The sequence below is a fragment of the Amblyraja radiata genome, chromosome 18, assembly GCF_010909765.2.
Source record: "Amblyraja radiata isolate CabotCenter1 chromosome 18, sAmbRad1.1.pri, whole genome shotgun sequence".
In the NCBI taxonomy this organism is placed as follows: domain Eukaryota; kingdom Metazoa; phylum Chordata; class Chondrichthyes; order Rajiformes; family Rajidae; genus Amblyraja; species Amblyraja radiata.
In genome coordinates, this window is record NC_045973.1 from 1,346,805 (window position 1) to 1,367,949 (window position 21,145).

The window sequence follows — 21,145 nt, forward strand, 5'->3', positions numbered from 1 at the left end:
CTTTCGACAAGGTCCCACATAAGAGATTAGTATACAAACTTAAAGCACACGGTATTAGGGGTTCAGTATTGATGTGGATAGAGAACTGGCTGGCAAACAGGAAGCAAAGAGTAGGAGTAAACGGGTCCTTTTCAGAATGGCAGGCAGTAACTTGTGCGGTACCGCAAGGCTCAGTGCTGGGACCCTAGCTATTTACAATATATATTAATGATTTGGACGAGGGAATTGAGTGCAACATCTCCAAGTTTGCGGATGACACCAAGCTGGGGGGCAGTGTTAGCTGTGAGGAGGATGCTAGGAGACTGCAAGGTGACTTGGATAGGCTGGGTGAGTGGACAAATGCATGGCAGATGCAGTATAATGTGGATAAATGTGAGGTTATCCACTTTGGTGGCAAAGTCAGGAAAGTAGACTATTATCTAAATGGTGGCCGATGAGGAAAAGGGGAGATGCAACGAGACCTGGGTGTCATGGTACACCAGTCACTGAAAGTAGGCATGCAGGTGCAGCAGGCAGTGAAGAAAGCGAATGGTATGTTAGCATTCATAGCAAAAGGATTTGAGTATAGGAGCAGGGAGGTTCTACTGCAGTTGTATAGGGTCTTGGTGAGACCACACCTGGAGTAATGCGTACAGTTTTGGTCTCCAAATCGGAGGAAAGACATTCTTGCCATAGAGGGAGTACAGAGAAGGTTCACCAGACTGATTCCTGGGATGTTAGGACTTTCATATGAAGAAAGACTGGATAGACTCGGCTTGTACTCGCTAGAATTTAGAAGATTGAGGGGGGATCTTATAGAAACTTATTGTTCCCTATGTTGGGGAAGTCCAGAATAAGGGGTCACAGTTTAAGGATAAAGGGGAAATCTTTTAGGACTGAGATGAGAAAAACATTTTTTACACAGAGAGTGGTGAATCTCTGGAATTCTCTGCCACAGAATGTGGTTGAGGCCAGTTCATTGGCTATATTTAAGAGGGAGTTAGATGTGACCCTTGTGGCTAAAGGGATCAGGGGGTATGGAGAGAAGGCAGGTACAGGATACTGAGTTGGATGATCAGCCATGATCATATTGAATTGCGGTGCAGGCTCGAAGGGCCGAATGGCCTACTCCTGCACCTATTTTCTATGTTTCTATGTTTCTATGACTTACAGTATCTGCCCATTCTACCGGTGCCCCGGCATGTGAGTCATCTTGTTACGGCAACTTCCAGTGTTAGAAGGAACTGCAGATGCTGGTTTACACCGAACTGTCTCGACCTGAAACTTCACCCAGTCCTTCGATCCAGAGATGCTGCCTGACCCGCTGAGTTACTCCAGCACTCTGTGAAACGTCACCTTTCCATGTTCTCCACAGATGTTGCCTGACACGCTGAGTTACTCAGGCATTATGTGTGTGTTTTTTTGTAAGCCAGAATCTGCAGTTCCTCGTGTCTACATGGTGGCATGGCTGTTAATGCTGTCACTCAGCCCCAGAGACCTGGATTTGATGCTGATCTCAGGCGTTGTTTATAAACAGGAATGAGACACAGAGCAGAGTGCCATGGTCACTGCTGCCGTCCGGCAGAAGGTACAGAAGCATGAAAGTGCGTTCCACCAGACTTAGGAACAGCTTCTTCCCCTCTGTTATCTGGCTTCTGAACGGTCCTTCCAAAAGCCAGGGTACTGTCCGATTCACCTCTACCCCATTGCGGTCATTGGACTTTGTCTGTGGAACTGATGCGCTACAATGCTGAGAACTATATTCTGCACTCTGTATCTTCCCCTTTTCTCTACCTATTGCAGTTGAGAAATTATTTTATTTACGGATAGTATTATCTGTTTGTAGAGCGTGGAATGCAAATCTTTTCATGGTACCTCGGTACACATGATACTAATAAGCCTAAAGAACTATGCTGCGTCAGACAGTGGCCTGGGTTCCTTCCACACTCCTAAGACACACTGTTGGGTGAACTGACTGCTGGAGGTTATTAAACTAGAGCATCGCACAGGAACAGACCCTTCGGCCCACAATGTCCAGGCAGACTACACACCCTCAGCACCCGAGGTCAAGATCAAACCCAGGTCTCTGGCATCGTGAGGCAGCTGCTCTACCCGCTGCACTGCTGCAGACAGGATGTTGAGCCAGCAACTTATCTGTCCATTCCACTGATGCCCAGGGATGTTAAACATCTTGTCGCCTCACAGATGCATTCCCACTGAAAATCCTTTCCAGATCCTGCTAAAAATATACAGAATCACAGCTGCTGTGTGATAAATAACAATATTCACTTGGAGTTAAACGGTGGCTGCGCTTTGTTGCATTTTGGGAAGGAGGTTTGGTATATTTATAAATCAGGCCCTTCAGCCCATAATGTCATACTGTCCCCATGATGCCGAACAAGCCATCTGCAATAGGATTTCTGAAAGATGCAGTAATGTTTCCATGCATTTGTTGATCTTACGATACGATAGAACTTTATTTATCCCAGGAAGGAAACTGATCTGCCAGCAGTCATAAATTAAATTAAATTAAATTTCTTTATTTATATAGCACATTTTTAGTCAACTTGCATTGACCCCAAAGTGCTTCACATAATTACATCCACACACACAGGCAAAGGTGGGTGAAGTGTCTTGCCCAAGGACACACACAGGCAAAGGTGGGTGAAGTGTCTTGCCCAAGGACACAACGACAGTATGCACTCCAAGCGGGATTCGAACCAGCTACCTTCCGGTTGCCAGCCGAACACTTAGCCCATTGTGCCATCTGTCGTGCCGTAAAAACACAAGATACATGAAATTAAAGTGACGAGTGGAAAGGATTAGCGGTGTGATGTAGTACGGTATCTGACGTGCTTATCTAAGTGCTTATGTATGGTGATACCTGTACTGAACTGTATACAAAAATGAATTTCACTATACCTCGGTACGTGTGTCAATGACATATCGTATCATCGTATCATAAATCGATGTATAAATGTGAATACTGAATAATATTGCTATTTAACCTGTTTAACTTTGTTGGACTTTGTTTCCTCTTTACAGCGCCTGGTTGAAGCCGCTGAAAACGCTCATTTACAGCACGAATATAATTCAGATTTGGAGGTAAGCAAATTATCATCTTAGCAAAGTGCTAGTCATTTTTACAGTATTTTTGCTGAGGTATGTTGCTTTTGAAGATTTATATTGAAGTGACCAGAAGATGCTTTAAATCTGCTGAAAACGGCCTAGTTCTGCACCTTCCCCGTGAATGATAGTGAAACCGGATGTCAATGATTCTGAATAATGAACAATAGACACATGAAACCTACTGCACCAAAAGATGCAAGTGGCGGCACGGTGGCACAGCAGTAGAGTTGCCGCCTCACAGCACCAGAGACCCGGGTTCATTCCTGGCTACGGGTGCTGTCCGTACGGAGTTTGTACGTTCTCCCCGTGACCTGCGTGGGTTTTCCCCTGGAGCTCCGGTTTCCTCCCACACTCCATAAACGTACAGATATGTAGGTTGAAGATTGACACAAAATGCTGGAGTAACTCACTCTGGCGAGAAGGAATGGGCGATGTTTCGGGTCGAAACCCTTCTTCAGGCAGGGCCGGCATTAGGGGGTGCGGGGCCCAATTGGGAACAATTTTGGTGAACCCCAGATTCCCAGCCAAGGTGTGTCAGCCCAGTTATTTAGTATATATTATAAAATTGTACACTAGGTGCGATGGATTATACACTGTGTGAATGTCTTCTGCTCCCTCCCGTTTGACTGTCAGTAGCTCGGCTGGCTTCCAACCTTTACCGTAGCAGCTAATTACCATTAAACTGCATTATGTGATTGGACACATTGCCCTTGGAGACGGGAGGAGACCTATTTGTTGATTGGACGGGAATTTTAAGGCAAGCTGGTTGGTGATTGGATGCAACCCCCTTAGAGACAGCGTTTGATTGGCCGCCAAATAAAATTGTCAAATCTGTAACAAAAATCGCTGGTCGGTGCGAACTCAGAGGACTATCTGGTTGTATCTCCAAACTAAACAGTATAACATGCAGGTACATTCATTAAAATTAAATTCAGTGATTATTTCACATGATTTCTCACTGTGTAAAGCTCAATATCTGACCAATTTCTGTTTAACACGTTTGGTCTGCCGTGAGCATTTTTCTCTCCCAAAACAGTTCATATCTAGCAAACCGATCAATGAACCAGACAGCAGTTGGACGCAGTCATAGATCCATAGACAATAGGTGCAGGAGTAGAGGCCATTCGAGCTTACACAGCCATTCAATATGATCATGGCTGATCATCCAACTCGGTATCCTGTACCTGCCTTCTCTCCATACCCCCTGATCCCTTTAGCCACAAGGGCCACATCCAACTCCGTCTTAAATATAGCCAATGAACTGGCCTCAACTACCTTCTGTGGCAGAGAATTCCACAGATTCACCACTCTCTGTGTAAAAAACATTTTTCTCATCTCAGTCCTAAAAGATTTCCCCTTTATCGTTAAACTGTGACCCCTTGTTCTGGACTTCCCCAACATCGGGAACAATCTTCCTGCATCTAGCCAGTCCAACCCCTTAAGAATTTTGTAAGTTTCTATAAGGTCCCCCCTCAATCCTCTAATTTCTAGCGAGTACAAGCCAAGTCTATCCAGTCTTTCTTCATATGAAAGTCCTGACATCCCAGGAATCAGTCTGGTGAACCTACTCTGTACTCCCTCTATGGCAAGATTAGGAGCCCAAAACTGTACCAATACTCCAGGTGTGGTCTCACAAGACCCCGCACAACTGCAGTAGAACCTCCCTGCTCCTATACTCAAATCCTTTTGCTATGAATGCTAACATACCATTCGCTTTCTTCACTGCCTGCTGCACCTGCGTGCCTACTTTCAATGACTGGTGAACCATGACACCCAGGTCTCGTTGCATCTCCCCTTTTCCTAATCGGCCACAATTCAGATAATAGTCTACTTTCCTGTTTTTGCCACCAAAGTGGATAACCTCACATTTATCCACATTATACTGCATCTGCCATGCATTTGTCCACTCACCCAGCCTATCCAAGTCACCTTGCAGCCTTCTAGTTTAGAGGGGTTTAAACGGTTTAGAGATGTTTAGAGGGCTTCAGATGGATTCAGGTGTGTTTAGAATTGTTTAGAGGGGAATAGGGGGGGGAGGGGGCTAGAGGGGGGCTAGAGGAGGGGTTAGAGGTGTTCAGAGGGTCCCAGAGGGGTTTAGAGACGTTATAAGCCCCCCGTGAGAAATTGTAATTCTCTGAAATTGAAGATAGACATAAAGCTGGAGTAACTCAGCAGGACAGGCAGCGCAGCGACTCTGGAGAGAAGATCCTTCTTCAGACTGAACTGAACTCGCGTCGGTGAGAGTACTTGTGATTGTCTGAAGAAGGGTCTCGAACAGAAATGCAACCCTCTCCCCAGCCGCTGCCCGTCCTGCTGAGCCACCTTCAACTTCAGAGCCAAACAAAATACACAGAGTGCTGGAGGAACTCAGCGGGCCAGGCGGCTGCCTCACCCGCTGGGTTTCTCCAGCATTTTTGTCTACCACAAAACATCAATGATTCCGGGAATGCTGAGGCGACAGGGTGATAGAGAGGGCGTGGGAGAGCTAGAGAGAGACGAGATGGGGAGCGCGAGAGAGGGAGGGAGGGAGAGAGCAAAAGACAGAGAGAAACAACGTGGGTCGGTAGGTGAATGACTAACCTGCACACCAGGAAGAAGCCCCTTCTCACGGTCCGGGGCCCTCACTCATGATGGTGAGTTTAATGAAATTCTCAACGTGTCATCGATCTACATTCCTCAGTAAATGTAATTGTGTTTTAAACAAGTATTAATGACGCCACGTGAATTTTATTCAAAGGAACACGGCGTCATTAATACTTGTTCAAAGCACAATAACATTTACTGAGGAATGCGGATAGATGCAGATTGATGACATTGCATAACAAGGTGTTAACTACTTGCTGTTAAGAAGTGCTAACAGTACTAGTTAACAAATCGTTTGTGTCTGATGGCCGTGCAGCGGTTGTTATACATGTTCGTTTAAAAAAAAGCCGGATGTCGAATTAAAAAAAATCTTTATTTAACAAAGAGAATTCGTATTTCCATAAGAAATACGGAACATTAGTGCGTGGCCCGCTTAGGCGCGGGGCCCAATTGGGAGCAATTGGTCAAATCGGCTTAAGGCCGGCCCTGTCTTCAGGGAAAGAGAAACGAGAGATATAGACGATGATGTAACAAGATAGAGAACAAATGAATGAAAGATATGCAAAAAGTAACGATGATAAAGGAAACAGGCCATTGTTAGCTGTTTGTTGGGTGAAAACAAGAAGCTAGTGAGACTTGGGTGGGGGAGGGATGGAGAGAGAGGGAATGCCACGGCTACCTGAAGTTAGAGAAATCTAGATTCATACCACTGGGGTGTAAGCTGCTCAAGCGAAATATGAGATGCTGTTCCTCCAATTTGTGTTTAGCCTCTCTCTGACAATGGAGGAAGCCTAGGACAGAAATGACTGTGTAGGAATGGGAAGGAGAATTAAAGTGTCGACAACCGGGAGATTCTAGTGGGCTTCAGCGAAGTTGTTCAGCGAAATGATCGCCCAATCTGCGTTTGGTCTCGCCGATGTATAAGAGTCCACATCTTGAACAACGGATCCAGTAGATGAGGTTGGAGGAGGCACAAGTGAACCTCTGCCTCACCTGAAAGGACTGGACTTTAGTTTAAGTTTAAAAAAGCTGAATCAATTATTATTTATTATTATTGAAGAGATAAACCTTTTCTGCCTTTTGCTGCTATTAACATTAAATTATATTTTGGTAAATCACTCAAAATTTGTCAAATCTGTGGACTTCAACAAAATGTTGAATCTGCTTTAATTAACAGTTTTAAAAATAAGATCTGTTTTCAGTGAGAGAGCTAGTTGCAAATGCTGGAAGTTGTCAGTAGGTTAAACAGCATCTGCGAGGAGAGAAACGGAGTCAACATTTAGATACATAGAGAGATGCAGCATGGAAACAAGCCCTATCCATGTTCTCCACAGATGCTGCCTGACCCGCTGAGTTACTCCAGCACTCTGTGAAACATCACCTATCCATGTTCTCCACAGATGCTGCCTGACCCGCTGAGTTACTCCAGCACTTTGTGAAACGTCACCTATCCATGTTCCCCACAGATGCTGCCTGACCCGCTGAGTTACTCCAGCACTCTGTGAAACATCACCTATCCATGTTCTCCACAGATGCTGCCTGACCCGCTGAGTTACTCCAGCACTCTGTGAAACGTCACCTATCCATGTTCTCCACAGATGCTGCCTGACCCGCTGAGTTACTCCAGCACTCTGTGAAACGTCACCTATCCATGTTCTCCACAGATGCTGCCTGACCCGCTGAGTTACTCCAGCACTCTGTGAAACGTCACCTATCCATGTTCTCCACAGATGCTGCCTGACCCGCTGAGTTACTCCAGCACTTTGTGAAACGTCACCTATCCATGTTCTCCACAGATGCTGCCTGACCCGCTGAGTTACTCCAGCACTCTGTGAAACGTCACCTATCCATGTTCTCCACAGATGCTGCCTGACCCGCTGAGTTCTCCAGCATTTTGTGAAACGTCACCTATCCATGTTCTCCACAGATGCTGCCTGACCCGCTGAGTTACTCCAGCACTCTGTGCTTTACGCAGGTTTCCAGCATCTGCAATTCCTCGTGTCTATAACTAGCACAAACAATCAACATGTATTTTTCAGTACAGAATTTGGAAACAACGATTTATTTTCAGTCTTATTTTGAGATTAGAAAAATCCTTCTTAGTTTACTAACATTCACAAAATGATTTGCAGCACACAATATTAATGTTGTGACGTTTTATACTGATAATGATGTTTGTTGAATAATTCTTGTTGCTCGGCAAACTACCTGCCCACATTGCAGCGTCCTGTCTGTTTAAGATCATCTGAACAATGAGAGGTGTGTGAGGACATGTCATTAATATCATTTGGAATGCACGGACGGTGGAGGAGATTTGTACGAAAATCTTAAAAAGGGGAAGAAATAAAAGATAAAGTGGATAATAAACTGGATCGTGATTTGCTTGCCTTTTTGAAGATTTGGCATGTATCCAAGGGGCTGCATGAATACCTGCTGTGTTGCTATCACTTTCTGATGTAACAGGATTATGTGTGGTTTAGCCTCCTGTATTGTAGTAATTGCTCGCCTGTAGAAACCAGGAGAAGTGCAGGGGATGGGAGAGCAGAGGCAGTACTGACACAGAGGCATTATTGGGGGGTGAGAGAATGGATCAGCTGTGGGCAGTACTGTACAAACACTAAACTAGGTGTGCAAACAGTGACGTCCCTGTGTGACACCAGATTCATATCTGAGGATGGATGTGCTGACTCTGGAGAGGTTCCAGAGGAGGTTTACAAGAATGATCCCAGGAATGAGTAGGTTAACCTATGATGACCGTTAGACGGCACTGGGCCTGACTTCGCTGGAGTTTAGAAGAATGAGGGGGGAGCTTATTGAAATGTACAGAATCGTGAAAGGCTTGGATAGATCATGGCTGATCTATCTCTCCCTCCTAACCCCATTCTCCTGCCTTCTCCCCATAACCTCTGACACCCGTACTAATCAAGAATCTATCTATCTCTGGCATAAATATATCCACTGACTTGGCCTCCACAGCCTTTTGTGGCAAAGAATTCCACAGATTCACCACCCTCTGACTAATGAAATTCCTCCTCATCTCCTTCCTAAAAAAACGTCCTTTAATTCTGAGGTTGTGCCCTCTGGTCGTGGAAGTTTTTCCTCATCTCTGTCCTAAATGGCCAACCCCTTATTCCAAAACTGACCCTGGTTCTGGACTCCCCCAACATCGGGAACATTTTATCTGCATCTAGCCTGTTTAATACCTTAAGAATTTTATATGTTTCTATCAGATCCCCTCTCAGCCTTCAAAATTGCAGTGAATTCAAGCCCAGTCGACCCATTCTTTCATCATGTCAGTCCCGCCATCCCCGGAATTAACCTGATGAACCTACGCTGCACTCCCTCAATAGCAATAATGTCTTTCCTCAAATTTGGCGACCAAAACTGCACACAATACTCCAGGTGCGGTCTCACCAGGGCCCTGTATAACTACAGTAGGACCTCCTTGCTCCTAAACTCAAACCCTCAGCGGAGACTCACCAGGATGTTGCCTAGACCAGAATGTTAATGATGGGTAGCCATTAGCTAGGCCAGGTTAACTTTCCCTCGAGTACTGGGAGTTGATGATGGCCTGATAGAGGTATATGTGATAGGAGCTGAATTAGGCTATTTAGCCCATCAAGTCTACTCCACCATTCAATCATGGCTGATCTATCTCTCCCTCCTAACCCCATTCTCCTGCCTTGTGCCCATGAACCTTTTTTTCACACAAAGGGTCATGGGTGTATGGAAGATAGACACAATAAACTGGAGTAACTCAGTGGGACAGGCAGCGTCTCTGGAGAAAAGGAATGGGTGACGTTTTGGGCCAAGACTCTTCTTCAGACCAAAGGTGTATGGAACAAGCTGCCAGAAGAGGTAGTTGAGGCAGGGATTATCCCAACATTTAAAAAACAGTTGGACAGGTACATGGATAGGATAGGTTTAGAGGGATATGGACTAAATGCTGGCAGGTGGGACTAGCGTAGTTGGGACATGTTGGACAGCGTGGGCAAGTTGGGCCAAAGGGCCTGTCTCCACACTGTATCACTCTATGACTCTGTGACTCTAACTGCTGACACCTGTACTAATCAAGAATCAATCTATCTCTACCTTAAAAATATCCATTGACTTCTGGGTCAGATTGACTGCCCTATAATATAAGATGGTGCCCTTCACTTAGTCTGCTGTAATCCTTGACACCTGGACTCATCGTTTACCTGAGACTGAAGAATGGTCCTGACCTGAAATGCATTTTTGATTCAGTTTTTTAAAAATTGAACTCCTTTTGAACTTTTGGCCGCATATATTGATTGCCATCTTGTCAATGCTCTTTCAATAAAGTGATAATTGAAAGTGGAATTGGCAATCAGATTACATGCAGGCAGGACAAAATGTGTAAGACGGAACTGCAAATGCTGGTTTAAATCGAAGATAGACACAAAATGCTGGAGTAACTCAGTGGGACAAGCAGCATCTCTGGAGAGAAGGAATGGGTGACGTTTCAGTTCGAGACCCTTCTTCAGATATAAAGTAGCTTTGTAGTTGAACACGCTGAAGGATAGGGATGTTAATTCTTGCATTTTCCACAGATTAACCATCTTCTGACTAAAGAAGTTCCTCCTCTCCTCCTTTCTAAAAGAGCACTCTTTAATTCTGAGGCTATGAGCGCTGGTCCTAGACTCTCCCACTAGTGGAAACATCCTCTCCACATCCACTCTATCCAAGCCTTTCATTATTCTGTGTTTCAATGAGGTCCCCCCTCAACCTTCTAAACTCCAGCGAGTACAGGTCCAGTGCTGAGAAACACTCATCACTCACTCATTCCTGGAATCATTCTTGTAAACCTCCTGTGGACCCTCTCCAGAGCCAGTCCGTCCTTCCACAGATATGGGGGCCCAAATTTCTCACAATACTCCAAATGCGGCCTGACCAGCGCTTTATAGAGCCTCAGCATTACAGCTCTGTTTTTGTATTCTCTGCAAAATCTCCACAATTAAACACAAATACTTTTATATAGATAAGGTCATGCATAAAAACTGCTTGAAACATCTGTCTTATTTTTTGCAAGCTGACGGGTTGAACTGGGAAATCAGTGAAGAACCATCTGACATATTAAAAGGCTTGTAATGGCTGAGCTGGAAGGGTTTAGACGCACAGCATTGATTGCTAACATATTGAAGAGGCCAAATGAACTGTAAACCAGTGGGGTGAAGTCATTATGAAACGCTGTTAGATTTCTTTCTACAAATACACTCTGAGAATTAAAGTGACCTATATCTTGTTCAGTGTGCGGTGTCATTGCGATTAGATGGTGTAAAAATCTGTTTACAGTCTATTAACAAAACATTTTCTCAGCCTTGTGGAGAGGATGTAGGCTTTGATTTAGTTTTTCCTGCAGTCACATCAAACACTGACCTTGCCAGCATGTTGATGTTGTCATCCTGTCCCCCACTTTGTGTCCCGCTCTGACCTTCACCCACCACACCTCTACCCAATCCTCGTGTGGCATTTCTGCAAGGCATAACACATCTGTGGAAAAGCTTCAGGCATTTATTTATTTTTCACATAGACCAAGATACGTTGTTAGAAACGTGCTATTCAGTCAAGTTAGACCGTACATGTCTGAAGAAGGGTCTCGATCCGAAACGTCGCCTGAATTCCACCAGCTTGACTGTGTGGTCATTAAATAATCTAATCTAATCTAATGCTGCCTGTCCTGCTGAGTTACTCCAGCATTTTGTGTCTACCTTCGATTTAAACCAGCATCTGCAGTTCATTCTTACACCTGGAGCATTTTGTGCAGTTTTGGTCTCCTAATTTGAGGAAGGACATTATTGCTATTGAAGGAGTAGCGTAGGTTCACCAGGTTATTTCCCGCGATGGCGGGACTGACATACGATGAAAGATAGGTGGCGGCGCCTTGTGGCAGTGGCTCCCTGCAGTCCGTCTGTCTTTTTTCTTTCTTTTTGTCTTGTTGGGAGCATGTTTTTGGTTTATTTTTAGCTGTGTATATGTGGGGGGGGGGGGGGGGGGGGGGAGGGGGGTGTCAAGTCAAATCGAGTCTAATTTATTCGTCACATACACATACGAGGTGTGCAGTGAAATGAAAAGTGGCAATGCTCGCGGACTTTGTGCAAAAAAAACAAACAACCAAACAAACTACAAACAGAATGGAACAGAATCACATATTCTTTTACATATTAAATATTGTGGGCAGAAGGAAAAGGAAAAAAGCAGCAATTAAAAAAAAAAACACAGTAGAATGGTACAGTAAAGTTAGTCCCTGGTGAGATAGGAGTTTACAGTCCTAATGGCCTCTGGGAAGAAATTCCTTCTCAACCTCTCCGTTCTCACAGCATGGCAACGGAGGCGTTTGCCTGACCGTAGCAGCTGGAACAGTCCGTGTGGGAAAGTTTTTAATCTCTTCCCTGAATGGGGACGCGACTTTTTCCTTGTCGTGCCCCCATTGTCGTTGGGGCCTAACATCGTGGAGCTGGCGGCCTCCAACAGGAATCGACCTGAGGGCTCCAGTCGTAGAGCCTGCGGACTCACCATCGCGGAGCTGGCCGACTTCGGAGCGTGGAGAGCTGTGGTGGCGCTGCGGCTGTGTCCCGGCTTCGGAGCTTCGGCCGTAGGCCCTGTGGATGGTAAAATCGGGAGCTCGCAGGTCCCTGGTGGGAGACTGATTTTCGGAGCTCCCGCAACGGCAACTTCACCCGCCCGAATCGTGGGGTTTGAATCGGCCCAGAGTAGGGCCTTACATTGCCCGCCGACGCTAAATGGTCGTGGGACTTACCACCGCCTGCCAGGGGCTTTAACATCGGGGGCCCCGGTCGCCACGACGTTGCAGTTTGGCTGCCTGACTGCGGGAGAAGAACAAAGGACAGGGAAGAGATAAGACTTTTGCCTTCCATCACAGTGAGGAGGTGTTTGGAGATTCACTGTGATGGATGTTTGTGTGGAACTGTGTTAATTGTGTGTATTGGTCTTTTTTTTTTTGCTGTTATGACTGCAGGAATGAAATTTCGTTCAAAACTTGCACGTTTGAATGACAATAAAGGGCTATTGAATTGATTTGGATTAATTTGAATGGATTGAGTGGGCTTATATTCATTAGAATTTAGAAGGATGAGGGGATCTTAAAGACAGATTTAAAATTATTAAGGGATTGGACAGGCTAGATGCAGGAAAAATGTTCCTGATGTTGGAGGAGTCCAGAACCAGGAGCCACAGTTGAAGAATAAGGGGTTGGCCATTTAGGACTGAGATGAGGAAAAATGTTTTCACCCAGTTGTGAATCTGTGGAATTCTCTGCCACAGAAGGCAGTGGAGGCCAATTCACTGGATATTTTCAAGAGTTAGATATAGCTCTTAGGGCTAACAGAATCAAGGAATATGGAGAGAAAACAGGAATGGAGTACTGATTTTGGATGATCAGTCATGATCATATTGAATGGAGGTGCTGGTTTGAAGGGTCGAAAGGCCTACTCCTGCACGTATTTTTCTATGTTTCTATGTTTTTCTATTCCCTTATCGTGTGTCTGTACACTGTGGTCGGCTCTATTGTAATCATGTATTGTCTTTCCGCTGACTGGTTAGCACACAACAAAAGCTTTTCACTGTACCTCGGTACACGTGACAATAAACTAAACTGAAACTGAACCTGAAGTGCAGGAAAATAAAGTATAAGTAGAACTGGTAGTCCAGCAACAGCATCGGCCCCATGTCTCTACAATTCCTCCAGCGTGCAGCTGATGTTTGGCGTTTTGAGTCTAGTTTAGAGATAGAGATTGGAATCAGGCCCTTCAGCCCACCCAGTCCATGCCGAGCATCGATCATCCACTCACACTAGTTCTATGTTATCCCACTTTCTCATCCGCTCCCTACACACTAGGCCAAGGCCAATTAACCTGCAAACCTGTAAATGTTTGGAGTGTGGGAGGAAACCAGAACACCCGGAGGAAACCCACGCGGTCATGGGGAGAACGTGCAAATTCCACACAGACAGCACCTGAGGTCGGGATGGCACCAGCGGCTCTATCCACTGCGCCACCGTGTGTGTCCACAGCACAGATAACGCTCATCACCAAGGAGGCTGCAGGACTGGTTGCTGGGAGGCTGATGGTATCCTTCACTAACAACACACATGGACCATTAGGGATTCTAACAGGTCAACGAAAGCCTTAAAGTGATCAGCACGGTGAATAAGTGGAGGTATAAGTGGATCGGGAGAAAGAGAGCAGCATGCTAGAAATATTAACTCTTTGTCACCTGCAGCCTCTGCCGGCCCCGTGGTCATTGATCAAACACCGATAAAACACTGGTTGCCACTAATGGCTGCTTTCACTCATTGAATATAGATTAGTTTAGTTTAGTTTAATTTTGAGATAAAACAGAAGCCAGACACAAAATGCTGGAGTGACTCAACGGGACAGGCAGCATGTCTGGAGAGAAGGAATGGGTGACGTTTCGGGTGGATACTCTTCTTTAGACTGATGTCAGGGGAGAGGGAGGTACATAGATAAGGACGTGTAAGGTGTGAAAATAAGACAAAGGGAATAAAGATGAAGGAAAATGTAGAATAGATCAGTGTTAGCTGGGAGAAGGTGACAACAAAGCAAACAGAGATAGAATGTAGGCGGAGACAGTGAGACTGGTGGGAAAACTGGAAACGGGAGGGGATGGAGAGAGAGAGAAAGCAAGGGCTACTTGAAGTTAGAGAAGTCTATGTTCATACCACTGTGGTGTAAACTGCCCAAGCGAAATATGAGGTGCTGTTCCTCCAGTTTGCTCTGGGCCTCACTCTAAAAGGTGTGAACAATATCTCATGGCAAAATGGATAGACTTGAAAGTGCGCGCCTCCAGTCTCAGCTAGGGCACTGTCCGATTCACCTTTACCCCATTGTAGACATTGGACTTTGTCTGTGGAACTGATGCTCTACAATGCTGAGAACTATATCCTGCTCTCTGTATCTTCCCCTTTGCTCTACCTATTGGACTGGAGTTTGTCTCGATTGTATTGATGTACAGTATTAACTGATCTGATTGGATAGCCTGCATAACAAAGCTTTTCACTGTTCCTTGGTACTCGTGACAGTAATAGACCTAAACCTAGATTAGCATAAAGAGAGACACAAAATGCTGGAGTAACTCAGTGGGACAGGCAGCATCTCTGGCGAGAAGGCATGGGTAACTTTTCGGGTCGAGACCCTTCTTTAAATCTGTGAATGTCAGTATAGAGTACACTGGAACGCATCATGCATTTGAATCGGAATCAAGGGATATGGGGAGAAAGCAGGAACGGGGTACTGATTTTTAGATGATCAGCCATGATCATATTGAATGGCGGTGCTGGCTCGAAGGGCCGAATGGCCTACTCCTGCACCTATTGTCTATGTTTCTATTTTTACTTTCTACAAAAGGAAATGCGTGATTTACTAACACAGATTAATGAAGACATTTGCACTAAACGTTATTCCCTTATCCTGTATCTGTACACTGCGAATGGCTCGATTGTAATCATGTATCAGGGCTGCCAACTCTTACGCTTTGAGCGTGAGACTCACGCCCTCAAGCAAACTCTCACGCCATCACGCTCATCAGAAATTTCTCACGCTCAGTGGAGAGAAATTTTGTGATCAACGAAAATTTCAAAACTCGGATAAACTGCATGGTCCGCGGGTGTTGTAGAGCAGGGGCTGCGGGAGGGATGGGAGCAGAACCAGCGGCCGGAACAGATGCGGGGTGCCGGGACGGACGAGTGTTTGCCGGAGCCTGCGTGTCGCTCGCTGCAGCTCTGGCCATGGAGCACTCCGGACAGTGCATGTCCCGGGTGTCGGAGGCGTCGGAAGCGTTGAGCCGCTGCCGCTGCCGCGAGAGTCTCTGTGCTGAAGGGACAGACTCTCAAAGGGAGGTGGAGAGAGAGAGAGTGGAGGGAGACAGTGGGGAGAGAGAGAGGGGGGTGAGAGGGGAGAGACAGGGGGGGGGGAGTGAATGGAGAGAGAAGAGGGGAGAGAGAGGGGGGAGAGTGAGGTGGGAGAGGGGGGGGAAGTGAGAGAGGGGTGAGGGAAGAAAGAGGGAAGAGAGAGAGGGGGAGGAGAGGGTAGGAGAGAATGGGAGAGAGAAGGGGAAGAGAGAGGGGTGGTAAAAGAGAGAGGGGGAGAGGGGGAAAGAGAGAAACGGAGGAAAGAGAGAGATAGGGGGGCAAAGAAAAAGAGATAGAGACAGAGGAGAAAGAGAGGGGAGAGAGGGCAAGGGGAAGAGTGAGGTAGGAGGGAGAAATGGGGAAGAGAGGAGGAGAGAGGGGGGAAGAGAGAGAGGTGAGAGGAGAAAAAGAGAGAGAGGGGAAAGTGAGAGGGGAGAGTGTGTGGAGAGGGGGAGAGAGGGGGAGATAGAGAGGGAGAAAGAGGTTGGGGAGAAGCGAGGGGGAGAGAGAAGAGGGGGAGAGCGAGAAGAAAGAGAGGGGGAGAGAGAGAGGGGGGGAGAGAGAGTTAGGGGAAAGAGAGGGGAGAGAGAGGTAGGGGAAAGAGAGGGGAGAGAGGGAGAGGGGGAGAGAGAGAAAGAGGAGAGAGGGGGAAGAGTAAGGTGGGAGGGAGAGAGGGGGGAAAGAGAGGGGGAAAGAGAGGGGGAAGAGAGGGGGGAGAGAGAGAGGGGGGAGAGAGAAGAGAGGGAAGGGGAGAGAGTGAGAGGGGGAGACAGGGGAGAGAGAGGGGGTGAGAGGAGAGACTGAGAGGGCGAGAGGAGAGAGAGAGAGGGGAAAGAGAGGGGGTGGGGAGAGATAGAGAGGGGAAAGAGAGGGGGAGGGGAGAGATAGAGGGGGAGAGAGAAAGAGGGGGGTTGAGAGGAGAGAGAGCGAAAGAGAGGGGGGAGAGAGAGAGAGTCTCTGTGTCGAATTTGCCCAGGTGACCGGCATGGATCAGGCTGCGGCTCGGTGCATCCTGGAGGACAACCAGTGGCTGCTGGAAGTAAGTACCAAGCACTGGGTAGAAACGGTGGAAGGTAGTGGACTTCAAATGGGGGTGGTTAGAGAAAGCATCCTGCTTGCCTGCTAGATTTTCAATTACTGTAACTGCAGGAAAAATGTTCCCGATGTTGGGGGCGTTCAGAACCAGGGGTCACAGTTTAAGAATAAAGGGGGAGGGGGGGGGGGGCAGTTAGGACTGAGATGAGGACAAACTTTCTTCACGCAGAGAGTTGTGAATCTGTGGAATTCTCTGCCACAGAAGGCAGTGCAGGCCAATTCACTGGATGTTTTCAAGAGAGAGTTACATTTAGTTCTTGGGGCTAACGACATCAAGGGTTATAGGGAAAAAACAGGAAAGAGGTACTGATTTTAGATGAATAGCCATGATCATATTGAATGGCAGTGCTGGCTCAAAGGGCCGAATGGCCTATTCCTGCACCTATTTTCTATGTTTCTATGCTTGAGTATATGGCAATAAAACTCGATCACTTGATTTTGAAGCATTCATGCATGGTGGAGGTATAATGTAGTCATAGAGTGATACAGTGTGAAAACAGGCCATTCGGCGCAACTTGCCCACACCCGCCAACATGTCCCAGCTACGCTACCTGCTTTTGGTCCATACCTCGAAACCTGTCCTATCCATGTATCAGTCTAACTTTTTCTTAAATGTTGGGATGGTCCCTGCCTCAACTACCTCCTCTGGCAGCTTGTTCCATACACCCATCACCCTTTGTGTGGATAAAGTTACCTCCTAAAAAGTTACCTCTTAAAAATACTTCATACAAAAAACATTGAAATCATACTTCTACAGTGCACTAAAACATTATTTTAATACATCAAATTTCAAAAAGTTCCTACCCTTCTTCCACACCCTCTCCTCACTTGGTTGCTCCACTCCCTCACCGGGTACCCCTAAGGCCAGTGATCAGTGATCGCACAGCCTCCCCCCTTTCAAAAACGCTCCAATCCAATTTAAAGCATATATATTGCATTCAAGTGTAGGTTATAAGACTCGCTACAGTATGCACCATATTGCACAATTTCAAGCTGAAAAATGCAAATGTTCCGTACCCTCCTCCCACCCCCCCTACCCTCCTCCCTGTAGTTAACCCGGTGAGACAGGCAGAGTTGTGCTGCATTTAGCGCTGGATTGAGCCTCCGAAGCCTCGCGCGTGTGTGTGTGAGTGTGCGCATGCTCGCTTTGCCGCCAAAAAATTGTGTCCCCCGGTCCCCTCCATGTTTTGATAGCGAGTTCCGCTCTTGCACGTGACAATAAACTAAACAAAAACTGAACTGTGAAATGCTCCTGGATGTTTGCTCTTCCAGGGATGTTTTCAGGAGAGAGTTAGATTTAGCTCTGCGGGCTAACGGAATCAAGGGATATAGGGAGAAAGCAGGAATGGGGTACTGATTTTTAGATAATCAGCCATGATCATATTGAATGGCGGTGCTGGCTCGAAGGGCTGAATGGCCTACTCCTGTACCTATTGTCTATGTTTCTATTCCAGGAGCATTTCCATTTCTCCCGGCTGAGAATTGGCAGTAGCGTCTGGGACTGCCCCTCCCATGAGCTCACTCCCCGTCTCTGCTCCTCCAGCATGTGTTGCCCATTCAAAGACCCAATGGAAACGCTAGAAATATTGCCACCTTGTCTCCTCCATGCAGTCAGCGGTAACTCAGCGGGACAGGCAGCATCTCTGGAGAGAAGGAATGGGTGGTGTTTCAGGTCGAGACCCTTCTCCAGACTGGCCTTTCCTCGCATCCATCTTTCTGTCTGGAGCCGGGTTCAGACCCGAAACGTTACCCTGTTCCTTCTCTCTAGAGATGCTGCTGGAGCAGATTCAATATTCTCTCATTTCACCCTTGTATTCCCCCTCTCTCTCCATCGCTACCCCAGCCTCATCTAGTATCTTGCTAGTATCACTGTTTATATCTGTTATTATCACCTCTTCCACAGGCAACAATGGACCATTGTGGGCTCCACCTTTCATGAGTCACTACCGGCTGTGATTTGTTGGGTACCTTTACATATCTCTTGTCACTCTCTCTCCTGACTTCCAGACTGACCCGCTGAGTTTCTCCAGCGTTACCTGTCTAACCTCCCCAGATGCTCGACAACTTGACGTGATTCGGCAGTGGGTTGAAAGCTGATTTTACAACCTGATGTTTCTGTAAAGTTCCTGATGCTCGTAGTGTAGGACAGCAGCACTGAGTGGATTTATTATGGGCAACCGTCCTCCCTTTTTACAAGGTAGTAATCTCTTGTGAAGCTTTTGCAAGCTGTTTTAACGGCTATACCCTGATATATACCTCTGCAATAATCATTGGAGCTCACAAAATGTTCAGAAAATGAGCTAAATAGATCAAATAAAAATACAAGATATATATTGAAGATTAGACACAATGCTGTGGTCATTCACAAATATTTAGTGTCAGTCTGAAGAAGGGTCACGACCTGAACCATCACCCATTCCTTCTCTCCAGAGATGCTGCCTGTCCCGCTGAGTTACTCCAGCATTTTGTGTCTATCTTCGGTACAAACCAGCAGTTCCATCCCACACATTTATACTTGAAGCTTTCTATTATAATTCATTATTAAACAATATTGCTGATTTCATGGGTTGTGTTAATGTCACGATGATGACTGTTTATTCCTATAACTCCGTGGGACAGGCTGGAGTGTAGAGTGTACAAGGGTTGTACATCGTAGACATCGGGTAGAGATTCCTGTCAGCGGTTGACCCTTTATGGAGCAAGACAATGTTCAAAGCCTTCACCCGATTTCAAAAATTAGTGTGTAATACTGAACTTCAGATGCTGGTTTATACCGAAGATTGACACAAAGTGCTGTAGTAACTCAGTGGTTTAGGCAGCATCTCAGGAGAGCTTCTTTAAAGTAAGCATACCTTGAGGAGATTTTGCAGTGGAGCAGACAAAATATGCTGAAGAAGGGTCCCATTCCGAAACGCCACCTATCCATGTTCTCCACAGATGCTGCCTGACCCGCTGAGTTACTCCAGCACTCTGTGAAACGTCACCTATCCATGTTCTCCACAGATGCTGCCTGACCCGCTGAGTTACTCCATTGTGATTGCTCGGCCAGCTTGGTGACTGTGTTGTCATTGGACAGTGACGTTGGCCTTGAGCCGGTGACTGGCCGGAGCTGATGTCTATGTGGCGACTTTACCCAAGGTCGCAGTGACCACTCTTACTTACCTACTTACTTACTTACTGCCTATTATGCCTCCTGGCATGTAGGGCAGCTTTGCTGTTTCTGTAACATATTTGTTTTACGAGACAGGGTTGTTAGCCCTGTGCTCAACCTCCAACCTGGAGGACCAGTGGATCGCTCGCTCTTCGTCTCGCCTCTACCCTTCCACCTGTCCAGCATGGGAGACCCTAACAGGAGACGAATCTCCCGCTGGCATAGCTCTAGGGGTCACTGAGACACACAAGCTCCCCGACCACGACAAGGTTGCAATCCATCGGGGAGTAGTGACCACTCACTCACCATTAATCATGGCTCAGGAGATTAGGCTTAACCAGGCTTCATTTAATTGAGTTAAGTTTAGAAATATAGCATGGAAACTGACCCTTCGGCCCTCCAAGTCCATGCCGATCATCGATCGCCCGTTCACATTAGATCATAAGGTTAGCCACGGCCGGACAACGTATCCCAGGTTTGGGACTAGTACCATGGACAATCAATGCCATCCCCTTGAAGAAAGGGCTCAGGGTCAGGCTGACAACTGGTGGAATCTGTCTCATAAATTCATAAGTGATAGGAGTATACATAAGCCATTTGACCCATCAAGTCTACTCCGCCATTCAATCACGGCTGATCTATCTCTCCTTCCTTGGTCACAGGGAGAGAATGTACAAACTCCGTACAGACAGCACTCGTAGTCAGGATGGAACCTGGCTCTCTGGCACTGTAAGGCAGCAACTCTACCGCTGTGCTACTGTGCCGCACACATTTATTGCCCGTGACTGCACAGTGTTTGCTCTTGCGATAGAATTATATGACAATCACATGGTTTTATAGTGGCTTAAAGGTGGTACAGAGAGGATTCACAAGGACGAGAAAAGAGTTAAATTTTGTGCAGGGACAGCAGATTTGCGTTGCTGCATGCACAGAATATTAACAGGTGATATAATTGAGATTCAAGGTGATTAAAGGACCTGATGGAATGACAGATTAAAGGGATGTGACCTGAATCTTCAAGCTTGGCTGTTCAGTAGATGTCCGAAAACACTCACAAATCACGCAAGTCAATGGTGAGGAGGGTGTCATTGTCAGATGCAACGACAATTGAACAATAGAATTCTTACTTTCAGCAGCTTCACAAGTCCGTAAGCACCGTACACAAACATGATGCATGATGACCAAAAAGCAAGTCAATTAATAACCACAATACCGGGGAAATAAACTTCCAAAGTCCAGAGTCTGAAGAAGGGTCTCGACCCAAAACACCACCTATCCATGTTCTCCACAGATGCTGCCTG

General features: G+C 46.4%; 1 protein-coding gene across 1 annotated transcript in view; it reads left to right on the forward strand.

Annotated features, from left to right (window-relative positions):
• The window catches only part of cacna2d3 (calcium voltage-gated channel auxiliary subunit alpha2delta 3), a 437,296-nt gene that overhangs the window by 136,981 nt on the left and 279,170 nt on the right, over positions 1-21,145 (forward strand). The window contains exon 4 of the mRNA XM_033036559.1: positions 3,025-3,084. Coding sequence (XP_032892450.1) covers positions 3,025-3,084 — 60 coding nt within the window. The remainder of the gene's footprint in view (positions 1-3,024; positions 3,085-21,145) is intronic.